General features: G+C 44.4%; 1 protein-coding gene across 1 annotated transcript in view; it reads left to right on the plus strand.

Moving 5' to 3' along the window:
• The window catches only part of sptbn4b (spectrin, beta, non-erythrocytic 4b), a 99,676-nt gene that overhangs the window by 20,066 nt on the left and 62,253 nt on the right, over positions 1 to 17,357 (plus strand). The window contains exons 3-13 of the mRNA XM_030743706.1: positions 5,662 to 5,813; positions 6,876 to 7,049; positions 13,320 to 13,411; positions 13,548 to 13,628; positions 13,831 to 13,946; positions 14,656 to 14,768; positions 14,983 to 15,170; positions 16,003 to 16,120; positions 16,225 to 16,383; positions 16,473 to 16,775; positions 16,992 to 17,142. Coding sequence (XP_030599566.1) covers positions 5,662 to 5,813; positions 6,876 to 7,049; positions 13,320 to 13,411; positions 13,548 to 13,628; positions 13,831 to 13,946; positions 14,656 to 14,768; positions 14,983 to 15,170; positions 16,003 to 16,120; positions 16,225 to 16,383; positions 16,473 to 16,775; positions 16,992 to 17,142 — 1,647 coding nt within the window. The remainder of the gene's footprint in view (positions 1 to 5,661; positions 5,814 to 6,875; positions 7,050 to 13,319; positions 13,412 to 13,547; positions 13,629 to 13,830; positions 13,947 to 14,655; positions 14,769 to 14,982; positions 15,171 to 16,002; positions 16,121 to 16,224; positions 16,384 to 16,472; positions 16,776 to 16,991; positions 17,143 to 17,357) is intronic.

The following is a 17,357-nucleotide window of genomic DNA, read 5'->3' on the forward strand; positions in this document are numbered from 1 at the left end:
GTGCGAGCGTCGGTGATGTACTTTTCCATGGAGTCACGCTCTGGCTTGGAAAGGCTGTAGAGGCGACTGGATGGCAGAGGGGCCCCAGGCAGTAGGTCAATAGCGCAGTCATACGGGCGATGTGGAGGTAGTGATAGAGCCAAATCTTTGCTAAACACCTTGGCCAGGTCATGATACTCGGGAGGAATAGCTGTCAGATCCGGTGGCTCGGGTTCAGGGAGGGAGGAAGCAAGCTTTACCGAAGGAACAGCGGATCTCAGACACTGCTGATGGCACAGGGCACTCCATCCTGATATGTTGCGAATGGACCAGTCGATACATGGGTTATGTTGGCTTAGCCAGGGGTAACCAAGGATGATGGGATTCTGTGGGCACTCAAAAAGATAGAGTGAGAGATGTTCAGTGTGATTTCCAGAGAGAGTGAGTGACACCATTTCAGTCTTATGGGAAATTTCAGACAGCCTTGCACCATTAAGGGCGGAAACCAGGAGTGGCTTAGTGAGTTTTACTAGTGGCAACTTGAGGTGAAGAGCTAGGGTGCGATCAATCAGGTTCTGTTCCGCTCCGGAGTCGATTAGAGCTTGAACCGAGTGACTCAGGTGAGGGAGGTTAATCTTAGCAGGTAACAACAATCCCAGCTGGGGGGAACAGGAGCTCTCCTTGCCCGCCAGTAACCCCACCCTTACTGACGGGCCCCATCTTTTGGTCGCACCGGACAGGAATTGATGAAATGCCCTTTCTTCCCGCAATACAAACACTCACCCCCCGCCAGTCGTCTTCTTCGTTCTGCAGCGGTTAGCCGTGCTCGCCCGAGTTGCATGGGCTGTTCATCCGAGCCGCTGGACGTCGCGTCGACTCCGTCATCCTCTTCCGGGACCTCACCGCTAGCCCCCGGCAGGGCGTGTCGAACCGCAGGAAGGGGACCGTACCCGCGGGGGCGGCGGCGCTCTCTCATGCGATCATCCAAGCTGATACACACCGAAATCACAGCCTCCAGAGAGTCGGGGAGGTCCCTGGTGGCCAATTCATATTTTAACTCTTCACACAGATTGTTTAAAAACACTCCGCGGAGGGCTCTCTCCTCCCATCCTGCTTCCTCGGCCAAGATGCGGAAATCCACGGAAAAGTCTGCTACGCTCCGCCTCCCTTGTCTCATGTTAATTAATCTCTGAGCTGCCGCCTCCGGGCTGGCACCTTTATCAAACACCCCTTTGAATTTAGACAGGAATTCTAGGTATGATAAATCAGGGTGAGAACGTAATACTGCCTGCCCCCAGGCCAGAGCCCTGCCTCGCAGTAATGTGACCATAAATCCTATTCTGGAGCTGTCAGAGGAAAAAGTCCTCTTCTGCTGTCTGAACACCAGCGCACACTGAGTGAGAAAACCGCCACATTTTTCTAACTCACCGGAGAAGACTTCGGGGGTAGGCAAAGGTCTTTCGGCCGGCTCTGCGGGTGCCGGGGGGGGCGGCAGCTCCAGGCGGTGCCTCAGACGCCGGAGGAGACAGGGGAGAGAGACCGGGTGAATTAGGAGATGCAGTGGTTTCGAGCATACCTTTGAGATCCGCCAGTTGCTGTGTAGTGGCTCCCAGTTGGCTCGTGATCAGGCGAAGCATGTGGTCGTGCCGTTGGAGCGTCTCCTCCTGTATTGCCAGTGCCCGGTTTACGGGATCGGTGTCTGCTGAGTCCATATCCTGGCTGGATCGTTCTGTCAGGGTTAGGTACTGAGGACTGAAGCAGACGCAGAGTGGCGGGTTTAGTGCAAGGTTTATTTTCAGTGACTCAAGAGCACAGAGCAGGTAGGCCAGGCACGGGGAGGGGGAAGACTGGGGACTCCGGTGACCAAGGTCGAGAGAGGAGCTTCGGGTGCGGTGCGGCGGACCCGCAGAGAGGCGGACACGGAGGAGAGGGATCTGGTTGTGAGCTTCCCAAGGAGATCTCCGCTCGTCGGGCGATATCTGAGTACACGGAAAACACAGGTAAGTTTTCAGGGTTAAGACAAGGAGATGTGAACATCAAGGAGCCGAAAACTAACTGTTTCACAGTCAACGATCCAGCGACGACTGACAGTCTACTGCCAGCTTAAGTAATGCAGGAGGATGAGCTGATCGGCAACAGGTGTGGAGATTGCTGCTCTGAAAACCAGCCCACGAGGGAGGAGACCTCTCTACCACTCCAGAGGGACGCGCCCACCAAAACACACACACCAGAAAGAAAGAGGAAAAAACAGAATACACACCCACTAGCCCGGGACCGTGACATTAAGACATTCCTGCAGTTTAACTAATTGATGTGTGTCATCTGGCTTCATTGATAGATAAAGCTGAGTATCATCTGCATAACAATGAAAATGTATGCAATGCTTTCTAATAATAATAATCTAATAAAATTGTTCTTATTTTCTTCAATTAATGATGAGTAGTAAGATGTCCTAGCTTTACGGAGGGCTTTTTTAGCAACAAACTCTTTTTCCAGGCTAAATGAGCATCTTCTAAGTTAGTGAGACGCCATTCCCTCTCCAGCTTACGGGTTATCTGCTTTAAGCTGTGCGTTTATGAATTATACCACGGAGTCAGCCATTCTGATTTGAAGCTTTCCTTTTCAGAGGAGCCACAGTATCCAAAGTTGTACGCAGTGAGGATGTAACTAATCAACCTCTGTGGGAGCAGAGTTTAGGTAGCTGCTCTGCACTGTGTTGGCACATGACATTGAAAAAGATAATAGTGGAGGGATTTTATCCATAAACTTAGTTGCAGCACTTTCAGAAAGACTTCTACTGTAATGAAATGGTTGCTGTGTAATTCATTAATGTAAATGTAATTAAGAAATCCTCAGTTTCTATGCCATATGTCAGAACAAGATCCAGAGTATGATTAAAGTGGTGGGTGGGCTCCTTTACATTTTGAGAGAAGCCAATTGAATCTAATAATAAATTAAATGCAGTGTTGAGGCTGTCATTCTCAGCATCTACATGGATGTTAAAATCCCCCACTATAATTATTTTATCTGAACTGAGGACAGAGTAGTCTGAGAAATCAGAAACTGAGTAAGGGCCAGGCAGACGATAGAGAACAAATAAAACAGGTTTCTGAATTTTCCAGTTAGGGTGGACAAGGCTAAGACTCAGAGTTTTAAATGAATTAAAACTCTGCCTGGGTCTTGTGTTAATTAATAAGCTGGAATGGAAGATTGCTGCTACTCTTACTCCTCTGTCTTAAACTAGCATATTCATCCTGCTGTATCCAGGTTTCTGTAAGGCAGAATAAATCAATATGTTGATCAATTATTAAATACTTTACTAACAGGGACTTGGAAGAGAGAGACCTAATGTTTAATAATCCACATTTAACTGTTTTACTCTTTGGTGTAGTTGAGAATGCTATTGTTCTTTCTTTATGAATTTCTATGTTTAAATATTTTTTTGCTGGTTTTTGACCACCGATTGGCGTAACCGGGGCTCAATCTGACACACAGAGCAGAAAAGAGTGGGAGGGACAGGAGAAGAAGTCATGCTGTTAGTGAGTCGGCTAAGAGCTAAGCTAAGAGCTAAGCTAATAATAGCTGCGCTAAGCTAGCGAGTCCGTAAAAACATTATTCATATTAGATGGACAACACAGGTTTGTTGCGCCAGCTGTTGTGCCACAAAGTGATTTATGGTATTTGCTAAAAATTTTTTGCCTGTATTTAAACTTCTGTTGGCCCTAAATTTGTGAAATATACCGTATTTTTCGGACCATAAGGCGCACCGCATTATAAGGCGCATGATAAAACATATGTAGAACGAAACAAAGCGTCAGGTAAGTTGAACTTTATTCCACTCATTCACAATAATTCCGAATATTGTTCAGTTGTAACAAATACAGAAAAATAATTTTAAATCATTCATCTTCCACAAATCCATCAAATTCCTCGTCTTCAGTGTCTGAGTTGAACAGTTGGGTGATTTCAGCATCAAGCATGTCGGGTTCCCTCTGTCATTATCTGAGTCAGTCTGGTTGTTACTGTTTTGTTTTGGTTGCAGCACACAGCAACCATTTCATTGGTAATAAAAGGGAAACTTTTGCTGGCAATCTCTCACCATCTTCTTCAACATCTTAACAGATGCTGCAATATATTCTTTATTAATGAGGGTAAGAACAAGTCATTTCTTCATTTTATATATAAGGCCTTCATAAATCCTGTGCACCTGTATATTTATCGATATAAGCAAAAAAAAAAAAGTAAATCCCTTTTTGACTCAACACCGGAAACCTGAAAACTCCGCTGTCACCGTGTTTTGTGTACATACAGCGCTCGTACTGGGTCCCGTCATACGCTGTAGTATCGCCCGGACCTCTCTTTGTCACCGAGGTGGGACAGCACACACACTCCCGGACCTCGATTCGTCCTTTTGACTTTTGAGACAGCCGACAGCGAGTTTTGTTGCACAAAAGTTGGCAACAGTGCCGGCTGCCGATCGCCAGATTACGCACAAATATCCGGGCCAGCATAGATGGAAACAGGCCGGAACATGTAGAATAAAATCCATCATAGTTTTCTGCAGTTTACTGTGTACAGTTTCTGTTTTTGGAACAATGCTTCTTGTTGAATTTATCTCCGGCAGCTTTGGCTGCTTTCCACACCTGCTGCGCTGCACTCACAGCTTGTTCCTGTCTAATATCGTTAGTCATTTTGTGAATCGATGATGGACTATTTTACAGAATTCAATGAGGCCTTTGAACTGATCCACCAGGCCGGAGGAAATATCGCTGCAGACCACGCAATGGTGCAGCGGTGTGGATTCTTCGGTCATCGGCGGTCAGACGGCAGCGCTCAACTATTTGAAAAGCGTACGCTGGGTGTTACCCCCCTCCCCCCTGTTGCACACTTTGTACGCTCTGGAAAATGTCGATCTTTATTAAACGTCCCTTACCAAAGTAGCACTAAAACATTGACAGATTTTTGAGCGCAGTGTACCACATAAAATTGTTTCAAGGTCAGTAAGCACAACAAGTATTCATACATAAGGCGCACTGCTGATTTTTGAGGAAATTTAAGGATTTTAAGTGCGCCTTATAGTCCGAAAACTACGGTATGTGAAATATGTCCCTCATGAATGATATTAAGTAACTCTGAGCCATAAACAACTTTACTGTCACAGGGTAGAAGCTTCAATCAGTTTCTGGCAAACTGATTTTTTTTATATATATTCTTTATTTATTATTATTTTAGTATTTATCTGGGTAAAAACTCACTGACATTGAAAAGTCTTTTAAGAGTGAAATGGCCAAGACGGCAGCAGAAATTGCAACAAATATAACATAACAGTTCTTTAAATATATCTAAAGTGGCCTCAAAGGACTAATGACAATGTAGATACAATAACACAGACTCATAAAGATACATGCAAAACAGGTTATTTTTTTATTTTATAAACAAGCCCTCCATACAGCCTATTTACCAATACAAGCAAAGATATTACACATTAAAAACATATACAAACACTGGAGATCATTTTTTTTGGCAGACGATCACTTTTTGGCACAACACCACACCACTTTTTGACTTGATTCTGGTCTAATTGTTTCATATGTATTTTATAAAGCTAATATTATTGTAAGTGCTACATTACAGCTGTTTTATTCCCCGTTCCTTTAAATTCAGTTTCCTAATTTCCCTCAGATGAACGAGATGCAGTGCAGAAGAAGACTTTTACAAAGTGGGTTAACTCTCATCTGGCCAGAGTGTCCTGTCGCATATCTGACCTCTACAACGACCTGAGGGATGGATACATGCTCACCAGACTGCTGGAGGTCCTCAGTGGAGAGCTGCTGGTAGGAACTGTCATGGTCTGACGTTTCTCTCTAATCACTCCCAGTTTTAGTTTAGTAATCCTTTGTCTTTGTTAATTCTGTTCCTTTATTATAGCACCACCTGTTTGCAGGCAGTAATGACTCTGAGCAGTATATGCTCCCCTGTCTCCCTCTGTCACTCTCATGTTGTCATGCCCTTCTGATCATTCAAGTGTTTCAGCAGTTTCCTATGTATTATTACCCGCCTTTTTTCCTCCTGCCCTTATCGCTTGCCTTACTGTGGACTACCTGTGCATGTCCACTGCCTGGTGAAATTGTTGTGTGAACTCTCACACCCACAACTTGTTTGTAGAATTTCTTAATTGAGGTGTCATATGACCAGATATCTTGTTGACTGAATATCTTTCCTTTTTTTTTTAAAAAAAAGAAAGAAATAACACCAGCATGGAAAATCTGAAGTAGGTCTGTAAACATGACAGATTAGAACATGCTGGATTTCCTATCAGTGAAATGAGGCTTTGGTGAATTAGGAAGTTACACATACAAAAAACTTTGCCAACTTCTGATCTGGGACAAATGTGGCATTAGTAATTACATTCCTCGATGTGGCAGCAAAGCATAAGTTCAGCATTCACAGCAAAGTTATAGCAGATATGAAAAGATTTCTGTCTGAGGTAAAGATGCAGAGCAAACTGAGAATCAGCTCTGCAGAAAGCCCTTTTCTATGTTACTATGTAACTATCTAACAAAATCTCTGTATATGAGGTGAGGTGCTAACACAAACCTTCAGTACAGTACTGTGTTGTTTAACTCACCACCTGATAGCGGTTGTTGATGTTTGTGAATACTGCATGATTGATAACTTTTATTACTGTGGATGTTCTGGTATACGCCGTCTCCTGAGGTTTTCATTTACTTCACAGAGGGGGACGGTTGTAAGACAGGTTCCCCACAAAGGTGTTATTCCTGCCCTGTTATATGCATTTCTAAAAGTAAAGCTTAGGTTAAATCCAACCTGCTATAGTACTGCAGTAGTACTATGTGTTATCAAATGTAGTCATTATTCTCTTTTTCCTGCCACAGCCGAGGCCTACACGAGGTCGTATGCGGATCCACTGCCTGGAGAACGTCGACAAAGCCCTGCAGTTCCTTAAAGAGCAGAGGGTCCACCTGGAAAACGTTGGTTCCCATGACATTGTGGATGGAAACCACCGCCTCACCCTGGGCCTTATCTGGACCATCATCCTTCGCTTTCAGGTAAACATAATCAAACGCAGATGCGCTGTGACAGATTTTAGCAGTGTGGATGCCTGATGAGTCAGGGCCAAAGGATAAAAGTCTCTTTGCATAGAGAAAAGGTGATTTTAGTCTCCTCTGAGATATGAAGTGTTTCTCACATTAAGGATGTAATATTTGCCTGCTGGTTTCCCATAAACTTACTGTAGCACAAGGTTGCTGTGATCAGCAGTGCATTGTTTAGTGGTTTGGGGGAGGCTGTCACATCTGCTGCGTCACCAGGGTGCGACAGCGACAGCCGCGTTTGGAGGATGAAGCTTTAATGTCACTCCGACCGGCAGCAGTCGCCTTCCAGTCTGCTCTTCAGCAAGGACACGCGCACGCTGCTTTATCTGCCTTACCTGAGCCGCCTTTCATCCTGACATGTACATACCACACACATGCACACAGTGTCTCACACACACACAGGCTCGCAGGCCTCAGCAGCAGTGATACAGGATCACCTCTTCCCATGTAAGTACAGCAGAAGCCCATGGCTTCTCTTTATATCGCTTCAGAGCTACAGCGTGCCATCGGCTCACACTGCTTACATAACATTATTCAGACCCCTCTGTAACATTCACGGTGCACAGTCGCCTACCCGCTTTTCTCCTGGGACTCAGTATTGTCATGCGAGACCTGGCTACCCACCACAAAGCACATTTACCAGCACAGCTAATAGAATTATCTTGCAGTGTGTGTGTGACCCTCTGCAGACCATGCTCGGGAGACAGAGAGGATGAATGTTCACTGTGTGCAGTATGGCTCACTGCACTCATGACTGCAAATAGAGAAATTCATAAGTGTGTTGTTGTGCGGTGCTTATTGGAACCATGTTCGTGCTGGTTTGTGCGTCAGAGTTTGTGGTCATTTAATCACACTGCTTATAATCACACAGCCAACAACCTTTTTTACAAGCCTGAATATGACAGCTGCTGGTAGTGTGAAAACCCAAGACATCCTAATGTTAAAGCAAAATAATAAAGTTTTAATCATGAATCTACTCTATACCGCCAACAGTATTCACTCGTCTGCCTTCACACACATGAACCTGAGTAACATCCATCCTTAATCCAGAGGCTTTAATATGATGTGGCCCACCCTTTGGTCCTATAACAGCTTCAGCTCTTCTGGGAAGTCTTTCCACAGGTTTAGGAGTATTTATGGGAATTTCTGACCATTCTTCCAGAAGCACATCTGTGAGGTCAGACACTGATGTTGGACAGAAGGCCTGGCTCACAGTCTCCACTCTAATCCATCCCAAAGGTGTTCTATCAGGCTGAGGTCAGGACTCTGTGCAGGCCAGTCAAGTTCTTCCACACCAAACTGGCTCATCCATGTCTTTATGGAGCTGCTTTGTGCACTGGTGTGCAGTCATGTTGGAACAGGAAGGGGCCATCCCCAAACTGTTCCCACAGAGTTGGAGCATCAAATTGTCCCAAATGTCTTGGTCTGCTGAAGCATTAAGAGTTCCTTTCACTGGAACTAAGGGGCCGAGCCCAACTCCTGAAAAACACCCCCACACCATAACCCCCCCTCCACCAAACTTTACACAATGCAGTCAGACAGGTACTGTTCCCCTGGCAAACACCAAACCCAGACTCCTCCCTCAGATTGGCAGATGGAGAAGTGTGATTCATCCCTCCAGAGAACACGTCTCCACTGCTCTAGAGTCCAGTGGCGGCGTGCTTTACACCACTGTATCAACACTCTGCATTGAGCTTGGTGATGGAAGGATGCAGCTGCCATGGAAACCCATCCATGAAGCTCTCACTGTTCTTGAGCTGATCTGAAGGTCACATGAAGGTTGGAGGTCTGTAGTGATTGACTCTGCAGAAAGTTGGTGACCTCTGTGCACTATGACCCTCAGCATCCTCTGACCCCACTCTGTGATTTTATGCTGTCGTTCCCAATCACTTCCACTTTGTTATAATCCCACTAACAGCTGACTGTGGAATATTTAGCAGTGACTGGACTTGTTGCACAGGTATCATCCTATCACGGTACCACGCTGGGATTCACTGAGCTCCTGAGAGCGACCCATTCTTTCACTGATGTTTGTAGAAGCAGTCTGCATGCCCAGGTGCTGGTTTATACACCTGTGGAAGTGACTGGAACACTTGAACTCAATGATCTGGATGGTGAGAGAAGACTTTTGGCAGAATGGCGTAAGTCTCCAGGTCTTATCTAACCTCTTTCACAGGTTTGAACATTACCACTTAAAAAGCTATTTTTAATGCAGTTCAAGTTAACCTACCTTCTGCACATGAAAAAGAGACTTGAAGAGCCGTATTGCTGTAAATGCAGTTTAGTGACTTTTATGAGTTTTTAAAAATGTATTTATTTTTTATTTTTTGCTGCTCTGTGAATTCAAACATGAAAATCACAACACAAACACAGAAATTGTCTCGCAGCACATGGACACACAATCCTCTCATTACTTACCTTTTTGGTGCCATTCTGTGTTAGCTAGCTTCATCATCCTGTCCTGTGTAAGAGCCATGCATGGCTGTGCAGACCACAGCTACAACAAATATAATAGTTGAGAATGTGATATGATCTGCAGGCCTCGAGTTTTAGGAGCTGCATGGGCTAAGCATTTAACATGTTGTTGGGTAATTTGTTTAGTAGACTTACTCCAGATTATTCTCACAAAATGATTTCATAGTTGTGATACAACAACGCTTAAGAGCAGGCGTGGGCAAACTATGGCCCGTGGGCTACACCCGGCCCGTTGGTCTTTTTAATCCAGCCCACCGAAGATTGGTACAGAATTGCTCAAATCAAATCATATCATGATTATGAGTGATGTCGAGGATTCTGAGAATTGTTACAACAAAACTAACACCAGCCAAACAACACTGTTCCCACTAAAAGTAAATGTAAGTCTTAACACTGTAATGCCTTTTTTATGTTTATGTTTGATATGTATGCATCTGGTGCTGGCCCAGCCCGTCTGTCAAATTTCAAAAAGTCAATGTGGCCCCAGAGACAAAAAGTTTGCCCACCCCTGCTTAAGAGAGTAAGACTGGTATTGGACTCGGCTCATTCAGTAATGTATTTGTTTATCATAGCTAACCAGCTGCAACTGTATAATTTAGGCTACTATAGGGTACTATAGTGCTACTATAGTACTGATTTGGTGCTATATAAATAAAATTGAATTAAATTTTCTGCTCCTAAGAGCCACCAGCCAATGGCCTCTTCAATTTTGAATGTGTGTGTGTGTGTGTGTGTGTGTGTGTGTGTGTGTGTGTGTGTGTGTGTGTGTGTGTGTGTGTGTGTGTGTGTGTGTGTGTGTGTGTGTGTACTCATAGAGGGAAAAGATAGTTGATGGGAAGCAGTGAGCAGAGATGTTCTTGTTCATCATTCTTCCTGGTCAGTAAGGTGTGCTCCATCATGTCTGATTATTAACACACAGTAAAATCAGGGCTGTAACCAGGATTTAGAAATGAGTGAGGTCAAAATTTTTTTTCTCATCATGTTGCATATTAGAGGTGTAGCACCTGCGCTCTGATAACCAGCAGAAAAGGCTGCACGTCTGGAGATACTGGGTCCAAAACCAGAAGTTTGGAAGCAGGAGCAGCTGTATATACAGAAATATACAAGATAAGTGTGGTGTTTATAAAACTGTGAAATAAAATAGAATACTGACATATTCCTTCACTTGAAATTAAAGCAGCAGGTGTGAAAAAGTCGCCTCTGATTCACTCTTTGTGCCCAAGCCAATTATCATTCCTCATGAGTTATGCATCAGCCTAAAAGAGCCCGGTCAGAGACACTGCTGGGTGGGCTAGATTCTTTTCAAAATAAGGTCCAGCCCTTGGTGACCTCACACGTGATTATGGCCATGGTTAGAAAAATAAAATCAGAAAAGCTATTGCAAAAAAATGCAAAGTTTCAGGTACTCATTATTCTGCCAATATTTTGTCTTAGAAGTACCGAAAAATTTGTAGGACGACGAGGTAACAAAGCTTGAACCCAGAAGAGCCAATAAATCATTGCAATAAATCCAAAATAACAATAAACAGCAAAATTCACGGTAAATAAAGATGTCAGATCAGGATTTGATTTGTCCAGCCTACAAACTGCTCTGATACTGGAGCACTGAACATGCTGCTACATTAAGCAGGTCTTCAGGGACCTGTGGCAGAGGTGGCATTGTCTCCATGTAAAGGTGAAAGGTCCATAAACAGCGAGTATTCAGGTGAACTTAATTGGGAAAATAGGATAAAATGAAGAGCCCCAAACCCAGATGGTGGTGTGGAAAGGAAAGGAAGTGAGGTACAGGAAGTGACATAGTGAGGAAATAATTAAATAGTAAATAAATAGGGACTGCAGGACTGGGATTGTTTTCTAAATGAAAATAATTTTTGGATTTCGAGTCAAAGGCACATTTAGAGTGTCAGTGAGTTGATGTAACCAAACGTTTGGGCGCTCAGAGTGACGTCAGCAGGACTGAGACTCGCCCAGGGTTAGATAAGCTTTCTGTTGTCCAAGTAGCTTTGAGTTAGCGTTTTCTGTCCTCATCTCTACCTCTCCCCCCTTTCCTCCCTACCTCAGTGAGAGTTTGCTTTGCCCAGTCAGCAGGTAGAGCCAGACCACTGCAGTAACTGTACACAGGCAGAAAGAAAGAGGGAGAGTTTCCCAGAGTAAAGAAGGGAGACGATTGACAGGCAGAACAAGAGGTAAACTTAATGTATTTACAGAACCATATGCAAATAATAACAGACTGTTATTATTTGCTGCAACTTTAGTTATGGTGCTGTATACGGTTGGCTGAGTGTCATTGTCCTGTGTGCTGTGTGCAGTGTTTTTCTGCTTACCTTACACACTGCAATCAAGACTTATTCTTTTACCTTTGATCATATATTGTCATATAAAAGCTGTATATACAGATTCAAATGCTGACAAAGTTTGGATGTATTCTAATGTTTTATACATTTACTGTGAATTTGTCCAGCATAAACTCTTTAGCACGAAATGTGGGTTTTCTTTCTGTTTCAGTGCCTGTTCAGAGACAAAAGCACACAATTTGCATCACAACAGACACACAGACTGTGTGTGTGTGTGTGTGTGCGTGTGTGTGCGCAGTATTGTGCCTAACGACTTGGGTAGCAGCTGATTCCAGGGTGCCATGTCCCCAATTACCTTGGATCATGTCACTGTGATGTGATTGGTTGAATGGCTGTCACTGTGGCCTATCATCAGGCGTGGTAATGGCCGCATGCTGTCCTCAGGAGACACACAGCAGAGTGTTTCCTTACCTCATATTGCTCCTTTGCTCCTGTTTTTTTGGTTCCTTTCAGGATTGAGGGATAAAGTCAGGGCTCTGACCTTTGTGCTGTTTCTTTTCTTTTAAATATACTTTGTCACATGATAGTTTGAACTATTTAGCTTATGTAATCACTGCTTACAATTTATGAAGCTGCTTAGTTATGCCTATGAAGTTAATACAAAGGGGAACAGCTCCAGGTGGATAAGAAATAAGCTGACCCAATCTAGTGTGAGACAGCCTCTGTCACTCCTGCTCTACAGTTACAGTACATATATATTTTGGGCATTCAATCGTTGACTTTGTAATCAGGTAAACTCGGTATAGTGCACTACCGACTCAAAAGTATTTTTTGTTGTTTTCAGTTTTGCCTGTTTTTCCAGCAGCAGTTTGTTTTGAGCATTTGTTTTTCTGACTGGACAGCAGGGACAGAGAGCAGAGGGACTGACACACAGAACATGGCCCGGGGCAGAACTGAGCATGGGCCCCTGTGGTGGCATTTCAGCTGTTCAACCCACTGACCTCCTCCAGAACCCAGCACCAAGTTTTCAGTGGGCCTCTACGGGAGCAGCTTTGCATGATTCAGAGTTCAAAATCAGCCGTGTTTATCTTATTTGTCTTGCACTGGGCCTTGGTGCGGTCCCTCAGGTCATCCTCTGCCTGAAACAAGCTGCATCAGCCCCTCTCCTCTATGGCCACTTTGAGCCTGCTTTTCCCGCTTCTAATATTCTCATGACTGCATTTGGCTGAGCTTTTGGATCACAGGAAAACTTTGGCTCTGTTTAATGTGAGAATCCATGTGTACATATATGAGAGTGCACAGTCTCTAAATGTGTATCTAAAATGTGAATCCGTATTCCCCAAAATGAAGCAGCACAATGCGTTCATATCGGTCTCAAAGACAGACGGTGTAAGGTCGGTGCCACCTTGTGTCTCTCTGAAACACTGAACTCTTGGTCTGCTGTCTTCTTGTTCAGATCCAGGTGATCAAAATAGAGACAGAGGACAACCGAGAAACCCGCTCTGCCAAGGATGCGCTGCTGCTTTGGTGCCAGATGAAGACTGCAGGGTGAGCAGTGAAATAAAAACACAGAAACTAGAAGCTGCAGCAGCAAATTTCATGCTTCTTTAAACATTATATATTAGGTGAGAATGTCAATGAAAAGTAAGTTGGGGTTCTTTAAAAACATGTCTCAATGTCACAGGTACCCTGAGGTCAACATCCAGAACTTCACCACCTGCTGGAGAGACGGCCTTGCCTTCAATGCCCTAATACACAGACACAGGTAGGACACACCTACGCACCCACACACTGCAGCAAGTTTTCAGTGTCATTTTGATGTCTAAACATCACCGAAACAAAGACAAGAACAATTCAGGCGCACATTTAGACAAACGTGGAGGAGATGTGCAGCAGGTGTAACTGACATGAAACTTTAGGATCACAGCCAAATGCTCATTTCTGTTTCATCACGCTGTGTCCTCCAGACCTGATCTAATAGAGTTCCACAAGCTGACGCGGTCCAATGCAACGCACAACCTGCAGCAAGCCTTTAACATCGCCGAGCAGCGCCTGGGCCTCACGAAGCTCCTGGACCCTGAGGGTGAGAGTCACGCACTGAGATTCACACACTTCACACCTTTACTTTAAAGTTTCCCACAGATTTGTTCAAACACGATAAGATTTTAAAACTTATGAAACATGTTAGTTTTTTGGAGTTTAGGGACCACAATGTGTTGAGCCATGAAATTTGGCATATGTGACTAACGGTATTTGAATAAAAGTTTAGGGCAAGGCCTCCAGATAGGGCAAAATAGTTTTGCAGGTGTTAAGACGTCTGCTGAAGGGTTTCCTCTTATGAAACGGGGCTGTAATATTATCCTGACGTCTACGTTTATTTGATATTTTCATTAATTTCGAGAGGATATCGGTGATGGGTCTCGTTAGCAGATAAAGCCTTTTTCATAAAGGTTATGGTTTCTGTTGAGAGTTTGGGAAGGTGTGAGATCATGAGATGGAGGCTTTTTCCCTTGCAGTGAGCTCAGAATTATGCACAGGTGTAATCTTCTGGTTAATGTGACGGCATCCTTCAGACTTGAGCCATTTTTTTGAAAGTGATGCGTAGGTGTTACCAGATCCGACTCAGTCAGACTGCTGTCTCAGCTTTTATGGACAGGGCGCTCCTTCATACTTGAAGCTGACACATTCGGCCGCTGGTACATTAACAGGAAGGAGTGCGCGTCTGAAAGGAGCCGTGGTTACTGTGAGGCTAACTTTGATCCTTCTGTCTCTGTCCCCTCCCTCCCGTACAGATGTGAACACAGAGAACCCAGATGAAAAGTCCATCATTACATACGTGGTTTCCTACTACCACTACTTCTCAAAGATGAAGGCTCTTATTGTGGAGGGGAAGCGGGTTGGCAAGGTAATGCACACACATTTCCAAATATGCCAACAAAAAAGAGGATCACACAGGAGACAAATGAGCTGCTATTGCTTTAAAACCTGAAGGGCCAGCAGTGTGGATGAACCGAGAGGGTACAAGCACGTGCAGGGCTTAGAGAATGGAAACACTGTGATACTTAAAGGTTATTTGTGTGTATTCCTGACCTTTTAGTTACCCTCATTTGTGCTCTCAGGTGCTAGACAACTGCATCGAGACAGAGAAGATTATTAACCGCTATGACACTCTGGCCTCGGACCTCCTGGAGTGGATAGAGAAGACCATCGCAGTCATCAGCAACCAGAAGTTTGCCAACTCTCTGACCGGAGTTCAGCAGCAGCTTCAGGCATTCACAACTTACTGCACTATAGAAAAGCCCATCAAGTAAGTTTGGTGTTCTTCGGTTATTGCTCTGCATGTACAAACCCAAATCCCAAAGCAAAATGCAATGATTTATAAATCTCTTAAGCTCTTATTTTATTTACAATAGAGCATAGAAAACATATCAAATATTTAAACTGAGAAAATGTACAATTTTAACAAAGATATGAGCTCATTTTGAATGTGATGGCAGCAGCATGCTTTAAAAAACGGCTGGATGAACATTTACAAGTATAACTATGACTGTGATAGCTCACCACATAACATACAGTCAAATAAGATGCTGTTTGTGAATGTTAGTGTGCAGTTTGGGAGGACGGCTGCTTTATGCATATTTCACCTCCTTAACTGTAAAACTGTGCAGTTAAAATATTTGGTGGGGTTTTTTTGCATTAAATAACTGCAAAAACAAGAATAACCTCAGAATATCCTGTCAGCAGCAATGATACCCACAGCACACACACACACACACACACTGACTATAATACAATAGGTCCTGTTACACTCTGCATTCGTGTCCAGCTGACTGGCTCTGGGTGAGTTAAGCAGCTCACAGCCAGCCGTTGACTTACGAGTGGCACCAAACACGTGCGTACATATCAGTGCGTATTTTCTAGAAGAAGGTTCTCAGACAGTGTCACCGTACTGGATCTGAGCAGTAATGAAGTAAATGTTCTCTCGGGTGAGTGCTTCATGGCCACGGTCCTGGACACCCGGAGCAGCAGAGACGTGTCTGTCAGCGAGCGTTCAAGCTGTCTGAGCGTTCTGTGCTGAGAGAGGGAGGGTGATACTGGGACACAGGATCACTAATTAAAGCTTCCTGCTTCTCATCCAGGTTTCAGGAGAAGGGTAATCTCGAGGTCCTTCTCTTCACCATCCAAAGCAAACTCAGAGCCAATAACCAGAAATCCTACGTGCCTCATGATGGGAAGCTCATCTCAGACATTAACAAGGTCATACACCCACAAGCTGTGTTGTTTATGTTTCATATACAGCATTTCATCTTTTCTCCACCACTGCTAAGCAGCGTTTTTTTTTTTTGTCGTTTATTATCTAGGCCTGGGAGAGATTGGAGAAGGCGGAGCATGAGAGGGGTGTAGCTTTACGCAAGGAGCTGATTCGCCAGGAGAAGCTTGAGCTGTTGGCTCAGCGCTTTGACCACAAAACCACCATGAGGCAAGCGTGGCTCAATGAGAATCAGAGACTGGTGTCACAGGTAGGGGGCCAAACGTGTGGATGTATTCCCTCTGCTTCTTCCGTTAGCGTTAAAATCACGGCTTCCTTTCGTTTCCCCTCTGCCTTCAGGATAATTTCGGCTATGACCTACCAGCGGTCGAGGCAGCGATGAAGAAGCATGAAGCCATCGAGGCGGACATAGCCTCGTACGAGGAAAGAATCGGTGTGGTCGTGGAACTTGCCGCAGAGATGGAGACGGAAGGATACTACGATATCCGACGTATCTCAGCACGTAAAGAAAATATCCTGGGCCAGTGGAGTCTGCTGAAGGAGCTGGTGGCTGGGAGAAGGACCCGGCTGGAGAAGAATCTGGCCTTGCAGAAGACTTTCCAGGACATGGTGTACATGATTGACTGGATGGAGGACATGCAGGTACCAGAGGGAAAATGAACGAACAGGGCTCGAGAGAGACACTCTGTAACAAGAGCTCTACATACGCTTCTAAAAAACAGCCATTGTGCAGTTATTCACAGTATTTTCATGTGCACTATAAACACAAAGCTCCATATACCATAACATATACCTGTATATTGTGACACCCCTGGTTTCCTGGTTTCCTCTTGACCTCTCATTTCTCTCATCTTTCAGGTCCAGCTGCTCTCGAGGGACTTTGGGAAGCATCTCCTGGAGGTGGACGACCTGCTGCAGAAACACGGCCTGCAGGAAGCAGATATCGCTGTGCAGGCTGACAGAGTGGAGACGCTCAACACTGCTGCACTCAAGTTCACCACAATAGAAGGTACACACACACACACACACACACGTGTACAGATGTGTTTTGTGTAGCAGTGCCAGAATGTTTTATGTTGTGTGTCTTAAGCATGATATGATATTACGAGTGTGTATGTAATGTAGGCTGCCTTATAGCTCTGAGAATAAAATTGGTACATAATAGTTTAATATATGAGTCAGGATTGTAATAACGGGACAACAGCCTGCACTGACTGATAAAAA

Source organism: Archocentrus centrarchus, chromosome 13, assembly GCF_007364275.1.
Source record: "Archocentrus centrarchus isolate MPI-CPG fArcCen1 chromosome 13, fArcCen1, whole genome shotgun sequence".
NCBI lineage: Eukaryota > Metazoa > Chordata > Actinopteri > Cichliformes > Cichlidae > Archocentrus > Archocentrus centrarchus.